Below are 20,559 nucleotides of genomic sequence, written 5' to 3'. Positions count from 1 at the left end.
GATGAATTCAAACATGGTTTTAAGGGTAGTTAACGAAGTAAAAGATGAGGCCTTAGAAGTTAGAAGCCTTACTACTGGAGTATAAAGAGTATTTGGAGTTACATCTGATGTGACATTCGTTAGGATCATATGATCACCTACTTAGATTGAAGGACAACACATATTCCTATTGACCAAAATCCCTACATATACCCTAGAACACATAAAGATGTCATTAAGAAAATGACACCGGAATTTATTAACACATTAATTATTCAGGATTGTAACAATCTTTGCGGTACATTTGATTTTGGTTAAAAAAATATGGACAACGGAAAAGTGCATGGATTACAAACACTTGAATGAAACCACTATAAAGACAGGTTTCTCATTCCTCCAGGCTCCGGTTGAAGAGTTGCTTGATGAGTGAACTCCACCAGCAACCTTAAGTAAGCGTGTTCTTGTATTTTTGTGACAACTTTCTCATCTACGTACGGTTTTACAAGAGTCTCTTTCCTTATTAAGGAGGAACGAGCAAGTATTTGCAAAAATAATAAGTCCAAATGATATTATGGAGAGGTTGATCGAGGTTGAGTATCTCAGGCATATCATTTCAGCCGAAGGTGAGCTACTGATCGCAATAAAATAATAGCAGCCAAACAACTTACATGTTAAGCAATCAAGAGGCTTTTCAAGGCTCACAAGCTAGTATAGAAGGTTTATAAAAAAGATTGTTTTCACTTGGTGGTCAACCGCAACTTCAGATGCATTTGAACACACACTTATAGGAAGCCTTAATATTTTTCCCAGTTTTGGCACTTCAAGATTTTACAAAGCAATTTACGGCAGAGAAATATTCTTCTGAAAAACGGTATATGGTTTAATGTTTTGGATATAATTTCTACTATATTGGAAATAATCTTGTTTAGAGATAACCAAATAAATGAAAAGGGTTTGCACAGCTTAAGAAAAATGAATCGTGATGTTTCTTTTGCACATGCAGTTTAAGAAAAATGAAATGTAGGGATGAATTTATAACCTTATTTGATAATGGTTCACATGTACTTCACACTTCACACTCATTTTAAATAGAAAAATCAATGGAAACACACAATCCAGTACAAAACATTTCTTTAAGGCTTAATAATAAACAAGAAAACCAACATGACTAAGTTGCTTATATGACTTAATTCGCGTTCATTTGTATCCGTTGGGGTTGATCTTGTAGAAGATATCAAGTGGATTTTCTTCCACCACTTTTATGTCCACATTATTGGAACCACTCCATAGATGAGAAATTTCTTCATCACAAACCACTTTCACTTTATCAAAAGGCAGCTCAATATGCTGACCCAGACCCCTGCAGCCCATAAGATTAATTGTTTCTAGACTACTCAACTCACCTATATGTAGTGGTAACTTGAACAGGCTTAAACAATGGCACAGATCAACGACTCTTAGTTTCTTGAGGTGTCTCGTGGATTCAGGTAACATTGGGAGCTTCGTGCAAGATGTAAGCCTAACAACTTCCAAATTTGATAGCTTTCCAAATTCTTCCGAAACTGAAGTTAGCCAGTGGCAATTAGTGATGCTGAGTTTTTTAAGGTTAATTGCATTGCATAACAATGCTGGAAATGTAAATAAATCATCACAAGAGCTGATATCAATCTCTGAAAGGCTGGTAAACTTGTTGGCGATTCCTTCGCTGAAACTGTTACCTATTTTGCACATGATCAAGGACAATTTTTGCAAGTTCTCCAACATTAGAATGGTTGTACTAATTGAAGATATTGAAACATGATCCAACCTAATTTTTGTTAGGCCAGTTAAATATTGGGGTGCGGGGAAGTTCTGAATCTCTGAGAAGTCATATCCATAGTTTGTGATCATTAAAACCTTTAAACTCTCCATGTTCTGTATAAACTGTGGCAAGGGATGCATATTTGACATGAAATTCAATACCAAAAGTTCCACTTTAGGGGCTCGAATTTCATTCCATGACAAAGGGATTCTCTCACCTGTGGAATTAGAGTGGCTTTTGATATAAATCAACTTTAAATCAACCGGAAATGAATCAAACAAACCTGTGGAAATTGACAATATGCGGGCATTGATAGTTTGTGGGAACTCGGGGATATATTGTCCATATAAAATTAACCTCTCTCTGTCTTCTATCGGCTCTCGGCTGCTTAAATGAATAGCTAATTCCCTCGTCATATCATGTTGCTTAACAGATCCTTCCTCACAGTAGTTAAGTAAATATTTCCTACAGTCAAATAGGACGTTTAGGACCAAATGAATCTTCTAAGATGGTTGTTTTAGAACATGTAATAAAACTGTCTACCATAAACAATTGTTTGAGAAAATACTTTAGGTGAAATGAGATTTTAGGAAAAAAAAACGCTAGATATTAACCAAGTTTCATTATTGTTCCAGTAAGGTCTTTCTTACTAAAGTTTCATTATTGTTCTATTATTATGAATTTTTTTTAATAAATTTAGAAAAGTTTAAATTAGTGGAATCGTCAAGAGTTTAGAAGTGAAGTTTGATCTATCCCCTCGCCAAAAGGCGGTGTTTGAATGCCTTCGGGCTCTTCGGTCTCAGAATTTTCTAACGGCCATCCCCATTGAAGGATTAGGCCAACGTATGTCGGGTTTGGAGTATCGGGCTATCCTTAAGTACCGGTTAATGATCCCTATGTTCCCGACGGATGAACCTTGCCCAATTTGTCGCAAGGTCTGTTTGGATTCTTTTGGTGACCATACGGTGCATTGCAAAGAATTGCCTAGCTTTAAATACAGACATGATCTGGTTAGGGATGTTCTGTGTGATGTTCTTAAACGGGCAGGGATTTCTGCTAAAAAGGAGGCCCCTGTTAACTTTCTCACGGATCTTCTTGAAGGGAGGTCTACTTTACGACCAGCTGATATTCTTGTGTTCGGGTGGGCAGTGGGGGAAACACGCCTGTGTGGATCTTACAGGAGTGCCTCCTCTTGTTGGGCTCAGGGACCGTGGGTTTGTTGTGGGTCAGGCTGCATTGAAGGCTGAATCGGGCAAAGTTGTTAAACACGAGAAAGCTTGTTTAGATAATCAACATGTCTTTCTACCATTTGCCTTTGATACATTTGGTTTTCTGGCTCCAGAGGCTGTGAAATTTTTGAGTAGGGTTCAGCGCGTCGTACACGGAACCTCTTCAGCTTCTAGGTCCCAAAGCTTCGTTTTTAGCAGGATTGACTTTGCTATTCAAAAGGGGGTTGCGGCGCAGCTTGTTGCCCGTTTGCCTGCCACTTTATTGTAATTGTTTTATAGTAAATTATATAAAACTTTGTTATGACAAAAAAAAAATTAAGTGACTAAAGTGGAATATAAATGACACTTGACAACTAGTATTTGGTAATTATATATTCAACTTTAACAATTAACATGTAGTAGCAGCCTAGTAGGTACTAGTGAAGAAAATATATATTGTTAAATTTTCATAAACAATGGAGAAAAATAGTTGTTATTCTCACCTTGTTTAACCTAGCTATAGTAGTTACAATCACTAGCTTGGTCTAGTGATAAAAGTGCATGACCTTGAACCAAAAGGTTATGGGTTATAGTCTTACTTAAAGGGGACGGGGTGGAGCGTGGTGGCATCCCATCTAGCGTGATGGCCTCACAAACACCGCCGCCGGTGCCCCCATCTAGCGTGATGGGGGGTTTTTGCGTGATGGCCATCATGCGGTGGAAACCAAGAAAATATGACCGTTGGGTGGGTTTTAACCGTTGGGGGGGGGGGGGGGTTAAATAAAAAAAATAAACAATATAAATAAACATAAACAACCATTTCAATCCAACTCAAAACCAAATCCAACTCAAAACACTCTCAATCTTCCTCTTCATTCAAACAAAAAAATATGGAATTTCCGAACTTGGTTCCCTTAGACACCGATAGCTCTTCGTCTTCGGACGATGACATTCTCGAATGGTTCCTGTCGTTATATAACGAACTTGAAGGCCCGAGCCGCCCAAAGAAAAAAATGGTGGATCGTGATCGTATACATGCCCACGAAGTGCTAATGAACGACTATTTTGTGGAGGAGCCGAAATACAATGACGAGACGTTTAGGGAACACTTTCGTTTGCCGAAATCTTTAATTTTAAAGATTGTAGCCGACGTAGAAGCAAACGAAGAATGGTTTCAAAAATCTTATGACGCGAGGGGCAAACGAAGTTTTTCGGCGCTTCAAAAATGCACATCCGCTATTCGTCAATTAGCGACATGTAACCCACCCGACCAATTCGATGAATACTTACAAATGTCTGAGAGAATTTCACGTGAATGTCTACAATTCTTTTTTAATGCGATTATTAAATTGTATGGCAAAAAGTTTCTACGAAAACCAACAAGACACGACATTACACGTCTTTACGCCGCGCATGAGGCTAGATGGCATTTTCCAGGGATGCTCGGTAGCATCGATTGTACACAATATGTTAATAAAAGAAGATGGACATGCAATTTCTCCAGATTGGGTACCGGATCCTCCTACTCAAGTTCCCGTTCTTGATGATGTGCAATTAGACTTGCGGGATGAAAATATTCACCATCGGTTGAGATGAGATCTAGTTGAACTTATAGGTTCTTTAGGTTTAGAATTTCCGGATTCAGACGAGGAGTAGACGTTTATTGTAACTTTTATTTTTTAATTCTAATTTTGAAGTTGTATTATGTTTTAGTAAAATATTGTTTTTATTTTTTAAGTTACAAAAAAAACTAAAAAATCATATCACATCACACCACCAGCCCTACTAAATTCCATCACATGTGATGGATTTGATTGGGGTGAGGTGTCACCATACTATTGGGTGTGGTGGGTGATGATTTGGAACCACCCCCTCCCCTTAAGACATGGAATAAAATAGGGGGAAAAATGAACAAATACCTTACTGGCAAAAGAGTTGCAAGGCTTCTAGAAGAAAGATCAGTAAGAGTTTTAGTGGTAGTCAATCCCTTATCATCATGCTTGTACAAATGTACCCACATGTCCTTAAGTGCTGTAGCAGCTATCTCCTGATCTTCAGGAAACAGTCCCAAGTCCAGATAACATTGCTTCATTTTGGGTTCTCTAAGAAAAAAATGCAAACTCTTTTCTAGACAATATAGTATTTCCTCGTGCAAATCCAAAACGGATTCTTTTTCCTCCGTTAGCTTCTCCAACATAAATTCCCAGTTTCCCACATCTGTCCTGTTTAGCAAACGACCAACCACACTAAGGACCAATGGATGATTCTTGCAGCACTTGACCAACTACACAAATCCGTTAACTCATAAGAAATGTAACAGAATAAAACCAAAACAAATACCAACAAATAGAAAAAAGGTTTCGCTATCAATACCTTGTGAACAAGGTCATACTTTTGTTCATTTCCGTTTTTTGAAAATGCCGACTCACAGAACAAACGGGGTGGCATGTTCATCGCTCAAATTAGGCAAGTGATATGTTGTAAATTGATTAAAAGTCATCCGAGATGTGACAAGAATCTTGTATTTAGGTGAGTTGAACTTGAAGTCTGTAATAACAGTATCAGACCATACATCATCAAGTACCAATAGTATTTCGGACGTTTGTGTACCCAAAAAGCTTCCCAATTGCTGGATTGCAGCTTCGTCATCACTAGTACCAGGCAGCTCACCAAGTAAGTTTCTGACAATGACTTTCTTGTTGTAGGCGCGTGAAACCGTAACAAAATGGATTCTACCAAATTTTGCTGCTCAAATGAAAACACTAATATCATCATATATCACCATCAAAAGATTTCTTTATAACATAATAATTTGCTAAGCAAACTTCTGCCCCATTCACGATTGATTTGATAAACAACAAAGAGATCGAATATGCAGCGAAAGTAAACAGAAGAGATCATATCAATAAGAACACAATGAATGCAAACCAGATATTGACTCATGTAATAGATTAACATTAATCACCATCAAAAGATTGGTTTAAATTAAATAACTGGCTAAAAAACTTTTTAACTTCTAAAATTCAGCATAGAAACAACCATGAATTTTCATCACAAGATTTATGCAACCTTAAAACAACAACCTCTAGGGAAGAAAGATCAGAAGTAGGTTTTCGAAAAACTAATAGAATCAAACATGTTCGCATTTGAATTAAAAACTCACAAGCTAGGAGACCTAATAAAAATCAGCTTTAGCAGTAAATTAATAAGCAAAAATATGGATGATGGATGGGATTTAAATACCAGTTATATCAGGATCATGGCAGAGCTTTGTAACCAGAGTGGTCTTCCCACAACCACCTGCAGCCGAAACAACTACAACGGAATCCTTAATCAACATAGACTTCAAATCCTTAAGTCCATCATCAAAGCCTATTGCATCGCACTTTTGTAACGGAACACCACTTGAAGTACCTTTGCCTTTCACCTCCGCCAGTGTTTCAACTAGGTTCCTAGCCATCACCAATTGAAGGTCAAACTGCACAAAGTCCCGCAGCAATCTATTCATTTCGTCCAACTTGGAAGCGTAGGCGGACATCTTCCAGATAAGCCGGCTCACCTTGTTGCATTTCTGAACGAGGTCTTGGGCTTCTTTGAGCAGCTTCACGAACCTCTTCATTTCCTCTTGTCGTCGATCCAGTTCTTTATTTAGTTCCTCCATATCCTTGAAAATTGGCGTTATTCTCTCTATAGTGCTTTGCATTTCAGTGAGCTTGGGTTGGAAATGCCGTGCCTGGTTTATTGCGTGGATGATGGCTTCAGATAATTTAGAAACTGCAGCTTCAATCAGCACTCCGGTAACTAATTCAGCCATTGAGTTGATGATGAACTCTTCAATCTGTCTAGATCGAATCAACAATATAAGAATCCAATTTTTGTTTCATAAATCCGCGTTTGACTTGACTTCAACATGAAAACATGGAAGAAGCTTCGCTGCAGGTACATAAATGATTGACTCGGTATATAAATATAAAAACAATAATACTGCATCATATTTTAACAGTATTTTCTTTATTTATTACGTAGGTTATTGACCCGTGGGCGGATATATAATAATATTAAAAACACACACGCAAAAGAAATGTAATAATATTGGTTTGTCAATGAACAAATTATTTTACAGAAATCTCTCGAAATAAAAAAAATGACCATAGATGAAAAGTTATTGATTTATACGGTTGAATTTAATAATTATAAGGTATTAACAATTCTTGCATGTGTTTTCTAAATCAAAGCATCATACAAAGACAAACAGAGTAACAAAAGTTTATGATTCGATATAAATAAATGGGTAAAAGCATTTAGAATACTGAAAACAAACCTTTAGAAGTACATATTTATATAAAGTATTTCAATTCTCTCGAATCAAGATGAGTTGTGGTGCGTACGAAGTTATAAGAGAAAGAATGGAGAGAGTTTTGTGACAACAATCGGTGAGTACGTGATTTAGATATAACTAAGGGTGGTTGGCGAGTATTCCCCATTCAATGGATGGTACCGGTTCGCTACCAGTTCTTTAGCAATCCCTTATCCTCGAAGTTCGTGCCATGTTCCGACGCCACTCCGAAGTTTCGACAATTAGCCCGACACCCGACGTGTACTGGAGGTGTTGTCCAAACAACCTTAAGCATCCAACTCCAAGTACTTGCATAAGGTAGGGGTTCTGTTTAAGTATTTTATTATATTGGCTTAGACTCCAGTCGGGGATATAGCCCATACCTTGATCGGATGATAAGCAAAATATGATTTTTATTAGACAATGGTATAGATAAAATCTTATTTCTTTATGAATATAAAGTTTTTATAATGTTTTTTTTTTAAAGAAACTTAGAGCATGTTTGGGATTGGGTTTGAAAAATGCTCATGGCTTTTCAAAAAACCATTTTGAAAAGCTAAGATTTGGGGCTTTTGGAAAACTACTTTTTACCTCTTTCAAAAAACTAAAATAAAAGGTTTTTTTGTGATTGCAAAAACACCATTTAACTTATTGGCTTTTTTACAAAGCCAATAAGGTGTTTTCAAACTCAATCCCAAACACGCCCAATACACGTTTCTTAATGAAGAAAAAACGTAGTGTGTAAATGATAAACATTTTGGACAAAAGATCCAAGTATGTTATATAAATAAATGATTGTCAATGTAAATGTTATGCAAATAGACTAAGGGTCTGTTTGGTATGGAGTAATGGAATGGGCTTTGGAATAGAATGAGCGAATGAATAGAATGGACGATGTAATAGAATGATTCATTACCATTCCATTGACATGTTTGGTTGTAATGTGGGAAAGAAATGAATTATTAGTTTTTTTATTTTTTTGTTCAGCTAGAAAAAACTGGAATAAAATAAAAATGGTAGTGAATGGCGATGGGATGATGGTGGTGGGCGGCGAGCAGTAATGGTGGTGATGGGTGGTGGTGGTGGTGGGTGGTGGCGGCGATGGGCGGGAGCGATTGTTGGTAGTAGAAGGTGGTGGTGATAGTGGGTGGTGGTCGTGTTGGTGGTGGTAGTGGGCGACGCTGTTAGGTGTGGCGGTTGGTGGTGGTTGCGAGTGGCGGGGGCGGAGTGGTGGTGGTCGGTGTCGGAGGCGGATGGGGGTGGTGGCCGGCGGTGGGTGGTGGCAACGGCAAAGGCAGTGGTGGTGAGAGGGCAATGGGTAGTGGTGGTGGAAGTGATATAGTGTGAAAGAGGGATAAAATGTAAAAAAACAAGGGGGTGATGAATGGAATGAATTTAGGGTGTTTTGGGGGGAATGGAATGGACATGGTAATAGGTGATTCCATTCCATCGACCAACCAAACACATCTTTTTCATTCCATCGCAATGGTCTATTCCATTCCGCCTTTAATTCATGCATACCAAACGCTACCTAAAGGTGTAAAGCTAGATCATCGATCTACTATTTATAAAAGGTTATTCTAGTACTATAGGTCTGAGGTAACAAGAAGTATAACTCAGTGAGACACATTGATCAAGAACAAGGTGAATACGTCTAAACTCTTTACAACATTGTAAACAAAGTTTTTAATTGTTTACATGGGATTACGTACCCCTAAAACATTATAAACAAGGTAATCAATGGCTCTGAGGCTATCATATACGTTTGTCTGGATCCTTTAATATGTGGGTAGACGGTGGACACACCGCACCACACCTGATTATGCCTCCGCCACGTTGGGCCGGACCTACGATGTTCGAGTGGGGATAATCTTGTGTATATAGATAGTGGCTACGATCTAGAATGCTACGGTGTTCGCTGAGCAGTTTCGAGTTGAGCAGAAGTTTATAATAATTATTCAGACTTTCAAAAATTGATTATTTTCTAAACTAAAGCCTTTCAATGCCTCTGAACAATAGATATTGTTTGCTAATATTTTTTTTATCAAAAAATCAACGTTGACAAGAAGGTTAACATTAACAAATATAAATATTTGACCCCCAAAAAAAAAAGTCATAGTTACTATAAAATCAAACTCAAATGCATATAATTAAAGTTTTTATATATGCTAGATGGAAATTTATCAATTAAGGAATTTAAGTAGTGAGGGACATATTAGAATTTGATAGATAAATATATTAGTAGTAAAATATATGAGTAAATGGGTATTAGTATATATGAAAATAAATGAAAAATATATAATCTCGGATTTCAAAAATTTTAAGGAAGTTGCGCAATAATTCGATATGGTTAGGGCTGATGTGTCACTCGATACGGTAATTATTGACATTAAAAACACTTTCATTAAAGTCTTAAACCTAATTTTTAAAAACCATAAAAAGGTCTAAAACATTCAAATTAAAAGTACTCGACAAAACGACAATAAAAATAAATAAAGTTGTTTAACTCAAAAGAAATTTTATTAAGTTCCTCGATCTCCAACTTCTATCATTTTTTACTTTTACTCTCTTATCACATATTGTCCCGGTTCCCTCAAGTACCTGTAACAAATACAAGAAAACACACAAAAAAAACGGCTGAGCCAAAATTGCCCAGTAACGGAGAAAACAATAGCAACTACAATAAACGATGAAGAATGATACGATGAACAATCACAAGAGAAACAAATATCGTATGCGGGCCGATAACAGTAACTATACGCCGAACTATCAGTTATGAATCAGTACAATAACAATCTATTATGGAAATACCCATGTGAGGCAGTAACAATACAGTATATACATTAGCTGCAGACTAAAACACTAATAATTAAGTGAGATAGGAATGTGGGCACACACACCTAACCATCTCACTCTAGTAACAATTTACATATGATCGATTCATACGCCTCTCAGTAACCAATATATGCTCTCATCGCACAATAAAAATAGAGACATTGTGGACTAATCGCTCCGCCACAAATAGAACACGTCAAAGGTGCCTCGATTGACGCCCTATGTAAAAGGCAATAAAAATGGTAAATGTCTCAATAACAATTAGTCAATGTACAATGGTCAATTAGGAACACGCAATAATGAGTGCAATAAAATCCATTCTATCCCATGCATAACAATTTCACTTATCAAATAAACAATAGTAAATCTAACAACTTGCAATAAATAAAGCGACTTAATAAAGGTTGACAGTAATACGATACTATAAAGCGAATCAAAAATTACGTAACGATTAACGACTCAAGGACCCATATACTATGAGAGCGAAGACACGTTATGACGCTACAAGTGCAAGACCACAAAGTTAGTACACTATAAGATCGATGACAACAATATTTATGCTAAAATTTAAATACCACAGAATCCGTACCTTATAAGCGAATGACAATAACCGTAATAAGACTTAAGCTTGAATTAAACTTCATAAAGACCTACAATATTATTGTAATTTAGATTATGTTTTGATATCTATGTAATCTTTATTTATTTGGTGATGTTCTTTGTACACGTGTATATAATTATCTTATTATAATTACACTTTCCCAATTTTCACTAATATATACTACATGCTTTAACAGCTATTTTATATTCATTAAATTGTTTACGTGAATTCTATTTATATATATTACTACCGAACCTCATGTTACAAACTTTTCAAATTACTCAAACTAGTAATTACATTTTTATTAATATAATTTAATCACCATTTTTATTAAAATAACTCAAACAGATCATAAGCAGTTAACAAAAAGAATAAAATAAAATAAATAACATATTAAAATTTGTAGTTAGGTACTGAGTTTTGAAAACAAAGTGTCACTCACTTAAGATCAAGTTACATGTGACATTATGGTGTCATGGAGGTGTTTTCAAGAACAATGGTTTGGTTTGCAATACATGACCATGAGTTTTGTTTCAAAAATTTTAAACATACGTTTTACCTTCATCTTTAAACTCATTAGCCAAGCCTTGTTAACCCGACCCTTTGCTTAAATAGATAGAATGAAACATATAGCATAAATCAATATGGGGTTACCTTCGATGGCGGTTTGAGTGGCAGACGGATTACAGTGTGGCGGCTTCACGCGGACGAAACATGTGAAATGGGTTATTTTAAGTTGGGTCGTTCTGTTCTTGCTCAATAATGGGCTTCAGCCCACGTAGTCACTTTATGAGTTTGCATGTATGTTGGGGCATGCAAGTGTCTATTTCAGTTTTTAGGGTTTCTAGTTAATGTGGCTTGGTGATCAAGTTGTAACTGTACCGAGTCTTATGCATGAATCTTAGCGGGATTCGTGCTCTAGTTTGTAGGCACACATTGTCAGTTAGTTATTTCCTTTTGGCAGTCTTGTAAGTTATTTATTTGGCCTTCGTTTATTGAATGAAAGTCTAGAGAACATTGCAGCATTGAGTGTGATACCATTACAAGTGGTATCAGAGCAAACCTGAAAGAAAAACAAATTGTGAGAGAGGGATGGCGGCAGAGAATTTCAATTTTCTGCTACCGAGTGTCCCTAAGTTCGATGGTGATTTCTTAATCTTGTCTCTTCATCTAGTAATACCATTTCGTATAAAACCTGAATATTAATTAACTAATATAATATATTTAAAACCTTAATTTTTTGGAATCATAATTCAAAATCAACGTTAAAATTAGTTAATTATAAAAACCTAATACTAATAACTAATACAATATATTTATATAAAACAAAATAATAATATAATATATTTATGTTGGTATTAAAATTTTAAATTGAGAAAGAATTATTAAAAAGAGAAAATGAAAGATTAAAAAGAAAATAAAAGTAAAAATTATTAATAAAAAAGAGAAATGCACTCTAGTCCCTACATAGGTTAAAATGACATAGCACTTTAAAAATGGATTAAATCACTCCCTACTTGTGTTAAGTGTGTTAAAAGCCCATGGGTTATGCTTTTAACGGGTTAAAATGAACAATATGTATTAATTACTAATTGATTTTGTTATTTTAATTATGCAATAATTATCGAGAGAGATGGAGTTAAATGGGTTAAATCATTTTCTTTGGATTACATGAAGTGAAAGAGAAAAAAATAAGTGATGCGGAACTAATGTGTAATTAAGATATGTTTATTATATAGTATAGATTACACTAATTAATTCACACATTAATTTAATTTGTATTTAGGGTAAAGTTAAAATACAAAGGACAACAAAAATGAGAATGGTGAGAAGAAATTCAGTCCATTGATTTTAGATTTGAATGACTGAGATTAATTTAATAAATAAAAATTGATGGAAATTGCATGAAGGTAATAACCCACATTTGTTGACTTTATTTCTCCACATGCAAGGCACATGTCAATTCCCTCATCATTTTAAAATGTCCATAACTTTTTCATACAACATTATTTTTAAAAAAAAATTCACCATAATAATTAGCGTTTTTTATCTTTAATATGAGTATCATATTTTTATATAAAAATAAAAAAAATAATGGGGTTTTTAATTGTGTTTTTTTGTTGTTCATTGTGTCCTTTAGTTGAGTTTTCGTATGAATTGTATATTAGATTTTGATCATTATATTTTTCAATTGGTACTCATATTAAAGACAAAAATTAAAACAAAGATTACGTCATTGTGTCGTTTTGTTCGTTATTAACTTTTAGTCATTGCGTAATACGTTCATTGTCTTTTACACATGACAAATTCATTTAATTTGAGAAAAATAGTATTGCGTTCATTGTATATTACGTTCACGTCATTGTGTAATATGTTGTTTCCATTGTGTTTTACATTTCAAGTCATTGTGTTATATATATATTCACCATTGTGTCTTACGTTTTAGGTCATTGTGTTATACGTATTCACCAATGTGTCTTACGTTTTAGGTCATTGTGTTATACGTATTCACCATTGTGTTTTACGTTTCAAGTTATTGTGTAACATGTATTAATCATTGTGTTTTATGTATTAGATAATTTGTTATTATTTTATCATTATTTTTACATATTATTATTACCCAACGATGTTATTGGTATTTAAAAAAACATAATGATGAGTTGAAAGACACAATGACGAATAAAAAACAATGATAAGCGAAAAGACACAATGGTGTGCGAAAATATACAATGACGAAAAAGACACAATGGTGTGCGAAAAGACACAATGACGAAAAAAGACACAATGATAAGCGAAAAGACACAATGGTGTAGAATTTTTTTTTTATTAAAATATCATACGAAAAAGTTATAAACGTTCTAAAATGATGGAGGTATTAACATGTGTCTTACATGTGCAGAGAGAAAATGTTTACAATTACCCAATGTTGTTGAAACCGGGCCGGACCGGCCGTTCGAACCGGTCTGACCGGGATTCGGTCCACCGACCGGTCCGGTTCACATAGTTCGCTCGGCTGACAGAGAACCGGCCGGTCCGAACCGGTTCGGCCGGTCAAACCGGAAAACTGGACCGGTTGAACCGATTTTCTAAGAAAAAAATATGTTTTTTTGAAAAAGAAGCTTGATCCATCATTTTTTACCAAATTTGTTCGGCCGTCCGGTCCGGTTATGAAAACATTGCAATTACCTCTATACCCTTTTTCTTTCGATTCCCACTTAACACATATCAATTATTTATGACTTCTCACCCTTCTCAATTTTATACTATTTGTAGAATAATTACTCATTTATTTAATATAAACTCCTATCAATAAACAACTCTAAATTAATTTACCCCCGACGTTACACATTACATGTTTTTTTTACATCGCATGTGCTTTGGTTCCACAAACAAATTCTCAACGCTACTTCGTTTTTTTAATTTCATTACACGATCAAAACAAACGAACCCTAATTTTAAATTCCAAGGAGTTGAATCTTTCTCCACATTATTATTAATCACTCACAATTACAATCATCACAGATCCAATTCATTACCATTCAATCAATTACAGATCCATTATTATTAACTCAATGTCCACTCTTCATCTTCTTCTTCTTCTTCTGATCTCACTCTTAATATTCATCGTATCACCATCCTTCAGCTCATCGATCGTCAACCCATCTAAAGTCAAACAGGTTTCATGGAAACCAAGGGCTTTCGTCTACGAAGGCTTTCTCACCGAACAAGAATGCGATCACATCATTTCCCTTGTCAGTAATTATTTATTATTACTGGGTTTGTGTTTAATTTGATAATTAGGGAAAAAAATCAAATTTTTATTGGTATTAGATGTTTTGATATATGGTTATTGTGTGACAGGCGAAATCAGAGCTGAAAAGATCTGCGGTGGCGGATAATGTGTCCGGTGAGAGTAAGCTTAGCGAGGTTCGGACGAGTTCCGGGATGTTTATCCCCAAGAATAAGGTAATTCTGCTGTGGCTTTATATGTTTAGTTCTAAAAGATATGAAATAATTTGGAGATCAAGAATTCAAGATACTAGACATTGAATAATTGTTGGTGATCTGTCACTAGTTAGGGCTGTAAACAAGCTGAACCGAACAAAAATTCGTGTTTGTGTTCGTTCATTAATTTGTTTGTGTTCGTTAATGTTGGTTCGTTAACTTTTTAAGCTAACACAAACAGACATAAGTGAACATAAACGAACACGAACAAAGTGTATTAATTTGAAAATAAAAACACAACATTGTTTATCCTAAGCATTAGACATAACCACCTAAAAGATATATCAACATTAACTTAAAAATGAGAGAAAACGAGTTAAGTTAGTAAAATAATAATAATAATAATAATAATAATAATAATAATAATAATAATTAAAAAGTATAAAAAGTTAAAATATTCGGATAATAAACTATAGAATATAAAATATACGCAGCCTTTAATAAACGAGCATAAACAAACGAACATGAATGAACATAAGCTAACTAGCATTAACGAACATAAACTAATGTAAATGATTGAACATAACCAAACACGCTACCGAACGTTCACGAGCATCAATGAACGAACATGACCTTTTTTCATGTTCATTCATTTAATTAATCGAAGGGAATTCTTTGTTCATGTTCGTACGTTTATTAAACGGACAAACGTAAACGAACTTCCCGCCTAATGGTTCATGAACAGTTCGTTGATGGCCGTAACATGTACAATATCTTTTGTCACTCGCTAATAGAAGGTTATCATATCTAGTTGAATCCCAATTCTGCTTTTATCTTTTTATTGTATTGTGCACATTTATATCCATTTCCACTTGTAACAGGATCCAATTGTTGCTGACATAGAAGAGAAAATTTCAACTTGGACCTTCTTACCAAAAGGTATGTTTCATTAATAATTACGGATGTCATTTTAATAAAAAACTAATTTATTTTATTTTTTTTAAAGAAAATGGTGAGGACATGCAAGTACTGAGATATGAGCATGGACAAAAATATGACCCGCACTTTGATTACTTCAGCGACCCTGCTAATATTGCACATGGTGGACATCGTATAGCAACAGTTTTGATGTATCTCAGTGATGTTGAAAAAGGCGGTGAGACGGTTTTCCCATCAGCAGAGGTTAGTTGAATATACGCTTCTCGTGGTGGAAGATTCTATAAAGTTTTTATCTGATGAGGTTTAAACTGTCAATAGGAGACTTCCCGCCATAAAACACCAAAACCGGATGATTTATCTGAATGTGCACAGAAAGGAATTGCAGGTGAGCTAATGATACATAAACATACCTGCTTCCTTAACATTTGTCTGTTGAGTTAGTTTACACTATTAAAATACTAGACATGGTCAAATGTCACTTAGGTCGGGTTTCAAGTCAAAATGGGGTTGGCTCAAAAGTCAAAATGGGTTAATATTTTAGAATAGGCTGGGGCTGGCTTGACTGAAAAACAAATTTTCCATATTTTTTTTTACCTATCTAATAAGTAACTAATGTTAAACTTTAATTAACTATATAAATTTAGTAACGATTTAATTTTTTAAATTAAACAGTTTAGGAGGTTATATACATTAAAAATACAAGTTAGGAGGGTAGGCGATCTTAGATCCGCTGAATGATTTTTCACCCTGTCCTAATTTTTTTCCTTCTAAATTTCTGTATTATTTGTCCAAAAATGAATTGTTACAATTTAATAGTTTTCCTATTTTACCTTAATTGTCCTCATAACTATTTCTTGAAAATTTTGAAAGTCAATTTGGTTTTTAATTGCATCGAGGGTTAAATTGACATTTTGTTAATCAAAGCTGCATTAAATATATGCATCTTAGATTTTATTTTATTTTGTTTTTTTTTTTTGCTTGTGGACAACTTTTTTAGGACAGAAGAAGTGATAAATATTAAGTAACAGCATTAAGCATACTTCCAATAATAAAACGATTAGCGGTTTTACTTGAATAACTGTATCCATTAAAATTACACTTTAGTCAACTTTTAACCCGTCTGACTAGTATTGTTTGGCTGATCTTTTTAATTTAACAAGGCTAGCCCGCCAAAGATTAAGCAAAACCTAAAGGGCTAAATCTAGTTCTACCCATTGGTTAGTAAACGGGTTGAATTCACCACTTTGATCTAAGACATTAATACTCTTGTGCAAAAACCAAAAACAGTAAAACCAAAAAAAGGAGACGCGCTACTCTTCTTCAGCCTGTACCCAAACGCCAACACGGATATAATGAGCCTCCATGGTGGTTGCCCTGTACTCCAAGGGGAGAAATGGTCAGCAACCAAGTGGATCCACGTGGACTCGTTTGACAAGATTGTTGATCACGCTGGAAATTGCAGAGACATGAACGAAAACTGTGAGAGATGGGCCGCGTTGGGAGAATGCACCAACAACAAAGAGTATATGGTTGGAACTAATGAATATCAGGGTTATTGCCGCCGCAGCTGCAAGCTGTGTTAAGTTTAAGTTTGTTTTTTTTACCACTATATGTAAGTTTTATAATCTATTCTTTAATTTTTATTTACCACTATATTATTTAGTACTCTTTTAACTTTTGTTGTTTTGATTTTTTGAGCTACATTTTATGTTATCTGGATGCTATACTTTACAGTTTGTTTGTTATGTTTTAAGTTTTAACCCTTTCTTTTATGATGATTTTACGACTGTAGAGGGTATGTCGGTCATTTTATTAAAGTTTGATAAACCGAATTTGTTATTTCCGAGTAAACAGTTAGGTCTAGCTGCGCAACATTTTTTTGGGTTAATTTCTTAACTTATAAATAACTAGTAACAATATGTTAAATACAATTAAAAAAATTTAAAACCTTTTTTGTTCAGTTTCTTAACTTAAAAATAATTAGCATTAATATGTTAAATACCATAAAAATTAGTTAAAAGAACTTAAAACAGATTTATACATTTGAATGAATAACTATTTTCTTGTTTTTCTAGTTTTTATCTTAACTACCCTTTCGGCTTCGTTACTCGGAAATTAATAATTCTAATGTAATGTTTACCAATAACAAGTATTCATGATATGGGCGTTAAATGAGTCGTTTTGACAGATTGACATGCTGAACCCAACATAAACTCGGAAATTTCATACGAACTCATCAAAGACATGAACCCGGGAACTGACCCGCATTTACTAAACGGGTCAAACCCGACTCATTATACAGTCACACACCTTTACTAAATGGGCCAAAAACCATGTCATCCACTAAAAATCAAAGTTGGTGTAACCCAACCCACCATTTTCTCTACACCACCCACTCCAATCCTCATGTTTTAAATTTCAATAACCAATCAACTTATGTTTCAATAATTCTTGGTTGCATACACTTTCTCCATACCCACCTCCTGAAGCTGATGGGTATGGAGGTGTTGCACCCACAAAACTGCTTCATTATTCTTGCTCCGGCCGAGTCTAACATGCAACAAATAAATTGCGAAAGCAATGAGGATTCGTACGCTGGATCGGCCTTTTTTCATTCCCCCTCACCAAAGTCTCTACCTTTCCCTTCATTCTTCAATAACCGAAACTCAATGGCAATGGTGGCGGATCGTGAAGCCACCGAGCATCTATGCCGCCTGCTTCGACTCGGGTGAATGCCGGTTATGAATGCCATAGGTGGTGTGTATCATGCATGTATGTTTTGTGAAATATAATTATATAGATTAAGAGTTTGTTCATAACATGAAACATTAACCATAGATGAATACATACATAAACTATATAATCAACCAATTTCAAGCTACAAATAGATTTCTAAAAACCGGTTATAAGTTATAACCAGTTTTGGACTGAATATCACACGTTAGATGTTTATGGATACATGCATTCAACACACTTACATGTTAATTTGACAATATTTTGTTTAAGTTTCTTTGATTGTCTCACTTGATCACGAGGATCGCCCTCCTTGAGTTTCACTAGATCAGCCTTAACGATGTGGTGATCGGATGTGCCTTTCGAGGACACCACCGAGTAAGATCCGGGCACAAATTGATATGGCAAACCTTTAGACGACAGGATGTAATCCACTCGCGTACCATACTTGCATGTTCCTTGTACACCTAATTATAAACGAGTCACAAAATAAGTAAATGTAGTGTAACTTAAACTTAACTAGGCAAAATTAAAGCATGTAAGTCGTACTTTGGCCTTTACTGATGATCACTGCCGGCTCACAATCGCCTGCGAATTGTTTGGCATCGGTGTACTTGTTTTCGTGTAGAAATCTCATCACATGTGTTCTTGGTGTAGGTTTTCCCATTTCTTCATAATACTGTATAAACATGTTAGGTAAATCCCACATCGTTTGAAGCGCGACCTCATATATAACAATTTTCATTTTCATTTCTCTAATTTTATTAAGATATAATATTTAGCGTGTGTTCATTTTTTTTATTCTGATATAAATCTTATTGAAAACAGAGAAAAATAAAAGCAATATAAAGTATTTTTGGATGTTTCATTACCCTGACGATATTCGTCCATCTATCAAACGAGTAGTCTGATCCGCATAGCGAATTGATGCCACCGGCCAAGACATGTGGATGATCACTTGATCTAATGATCGCGTTTACTTGTTTCATCCTCCAATCCTCATCTAGGTGATCAAGTTGCGTGCAATAAAAGTTAAGTTCGCCTGTCATTGGGACATCGATCGTCGCCTTAAGCACATTCCTGTTCATACCAACACTTAATAATATAGTTTCTGTAATCATATTTAACGAAAAAAAAATATTAAAAAATTAAATATTCTTACCTAAAATCTTGTTCATCATATATTTTTTGAACCTTGGACTTCTTAATGGGCCATTTGGACAAAATGGCATTCCCATATTCAGGAGCCCAACTTTCAGCAAACACATAATTCATCCCAAGCCCAAAAGCCAAATCTGACAATGGTCTCATTGCTTTCTCTTCCTCAGCCTTCACATCTTGCAAAGCCAAAACATCAGCATCAACTTCTTTAAGCACATCAAGAATGCTTCTACTAGCATACTCCATCGACCCGATCAACGGGAAGCAAATCGGGCTTCTCAGGACCCGGTTTTGGGCCATGGAAATCTCGTTTTCGGGTAGATTTATCGACACTTTCTTAACAAGATTCTCATTCACAATTGTGCTAGAATGCAAAGGAGAGTTTTTTAATATACTCTTTAGCTCACCTTCGTCGTGTTCACGAACCCCGTCAACCCAAGTTCCGCTCGATGGAGCAACCGCAGGCGCAAGAGAAAACATAGCCACATTAAACGAGGCAACCCGAATATGAGCCGGGGCAGTTTGGACAATCTTTTGACCACGTGTCTTGATCGAGTCTTGCCTTTTGAATCTCTTGATCATAACTTTACGTGCCCGGATTCTACATGCGAGCACTCGGAGTCTTATCCTTGACCAAATTCTACGCACTTTTCTTCCTATTTTCCGCAACATTATGACTTTGGAAAATGAGGTTATGAAACTATAGTATTAATACAAGTTATATATATATATATATATATATATATATATATATATATATGGATCTTGGTAGATAAAGAGAAGTAGTGAAGGAGTGGTTGAATTAGCCACCTGCTCCATGAATTTGGAATGTGTTATTTGACAAATTGTTGAATTTGTGTTATTCATGACAACAGAACACAACTACCTTTCACCCATTAATTTAGACTTTTTGTAAAAGTCAGTATGTTCACTATAATAAGACCTAGAGTGACATCAATCTAGTACTGTGGATGTGAAGAGGTAGGTCCCAGCAGAGCCCAGTTGGACCCGCAAGACTCAC

The 20,559-nt window shown here is 35.2% G+C and overlaps 2 protein-coding genes and 1 pseudogene across 3 annotated transcripts; 1 reads left to right on the top strand and 2 right to left on the bottom strand.

Moving 5' to 3' along the window:
• Window positions 1–1,176: 1,176 nt before the first annotated feature.
• Window positions 1,177–6,802, bottom strand: LOC143591584 (putative disease resistance protein At5g66900; annotated as a pseudogene). Its single transcript, XR_013145712.1, has 5 exons — window positions 6,232–6,802; window positions 5,362–5,733; window positions 4,908–5,272; window positions 2,064–2,245; window positions 1,177–1,997 (listed from the first exon to the last, which is right to left on the bottom strand). The product of XR_013145712.1 is annotated as a putative disease resistance protein At5g66900 (transcript).
• Window positions 6,803–14,261: 7,459 nt separating this feature from the next.
• LOC143591577 (putative prolyl 4-hydroxylase 4) lies at window positions 14,262–17,397 on the top strand. The gene is made up of 6 exons (XM_077071751.1): window positions 14,262–14,512; window positions 14,622–14,726; window positions 15,587–15,644; window positions 15,712–15,887; window positions 15,963–16,029; window positions 16,932–17,397. The coding sequence occupies exons 1-6, from the start codon at window positions 14,333–14,335 to the stop codon at window positions 17,225–17,227; spliced, it is 882 nt and encodes a 293-aa protein (XP_076927866.1). The 5' UTR covers window positions 14,262–14,332; the 3' UTR covers window positions 17,228–17,397.
• Window positions 17,398–17,866: 469 nt separating this feature from the next.
• On the bottom strand, window positions 17,867–20,230 carry LOC143591585 (uncharacterized). The gene is made up of 4 exons (XM_077071759.1): window positions 19,540–20,230; window positions 19,250–19,457; window positions 18,927–19,056; window positions 17,867–18,844 (listed from the first exon to the last, which is right to left on the bottom strand). The coding sequence occupies exons 1-4, from the start codon at window positions 20,208–20,210 to the stop codon at window positions 18,594–18,596; spliced, it is 1,260 nt and encodes a 419-aa protein (XP_076927874.1). The 5' UTR covers window positions 20,211–20,230; the 3' UTR covers window positions 17,867–18,593.
• Window positions 20,231–20,559: the final 329 nt, after the last annotated feature.

This window comes from Bidens hawaiensis, unplaced genomic scaffold (assembly GCF_021521415.1).
Source record: "Bidens hawaiensis isolate Kalapana, Puna unplaced genomic scaffold, B.hawaiensis_p1.1 tig00039938_1, whole genome shotgun sequence".
In the NCBI taxonomy this organism is placed as follows: Eukaryota; Viridiplantae; Streptophyta; class Magnoliopsida; order Asterales; family Asteraceae; genus Bidens; species Bidens hawaiensis.
This window is presented reverse-complemented; position numbering and strand designations above follow the sequence as displayed.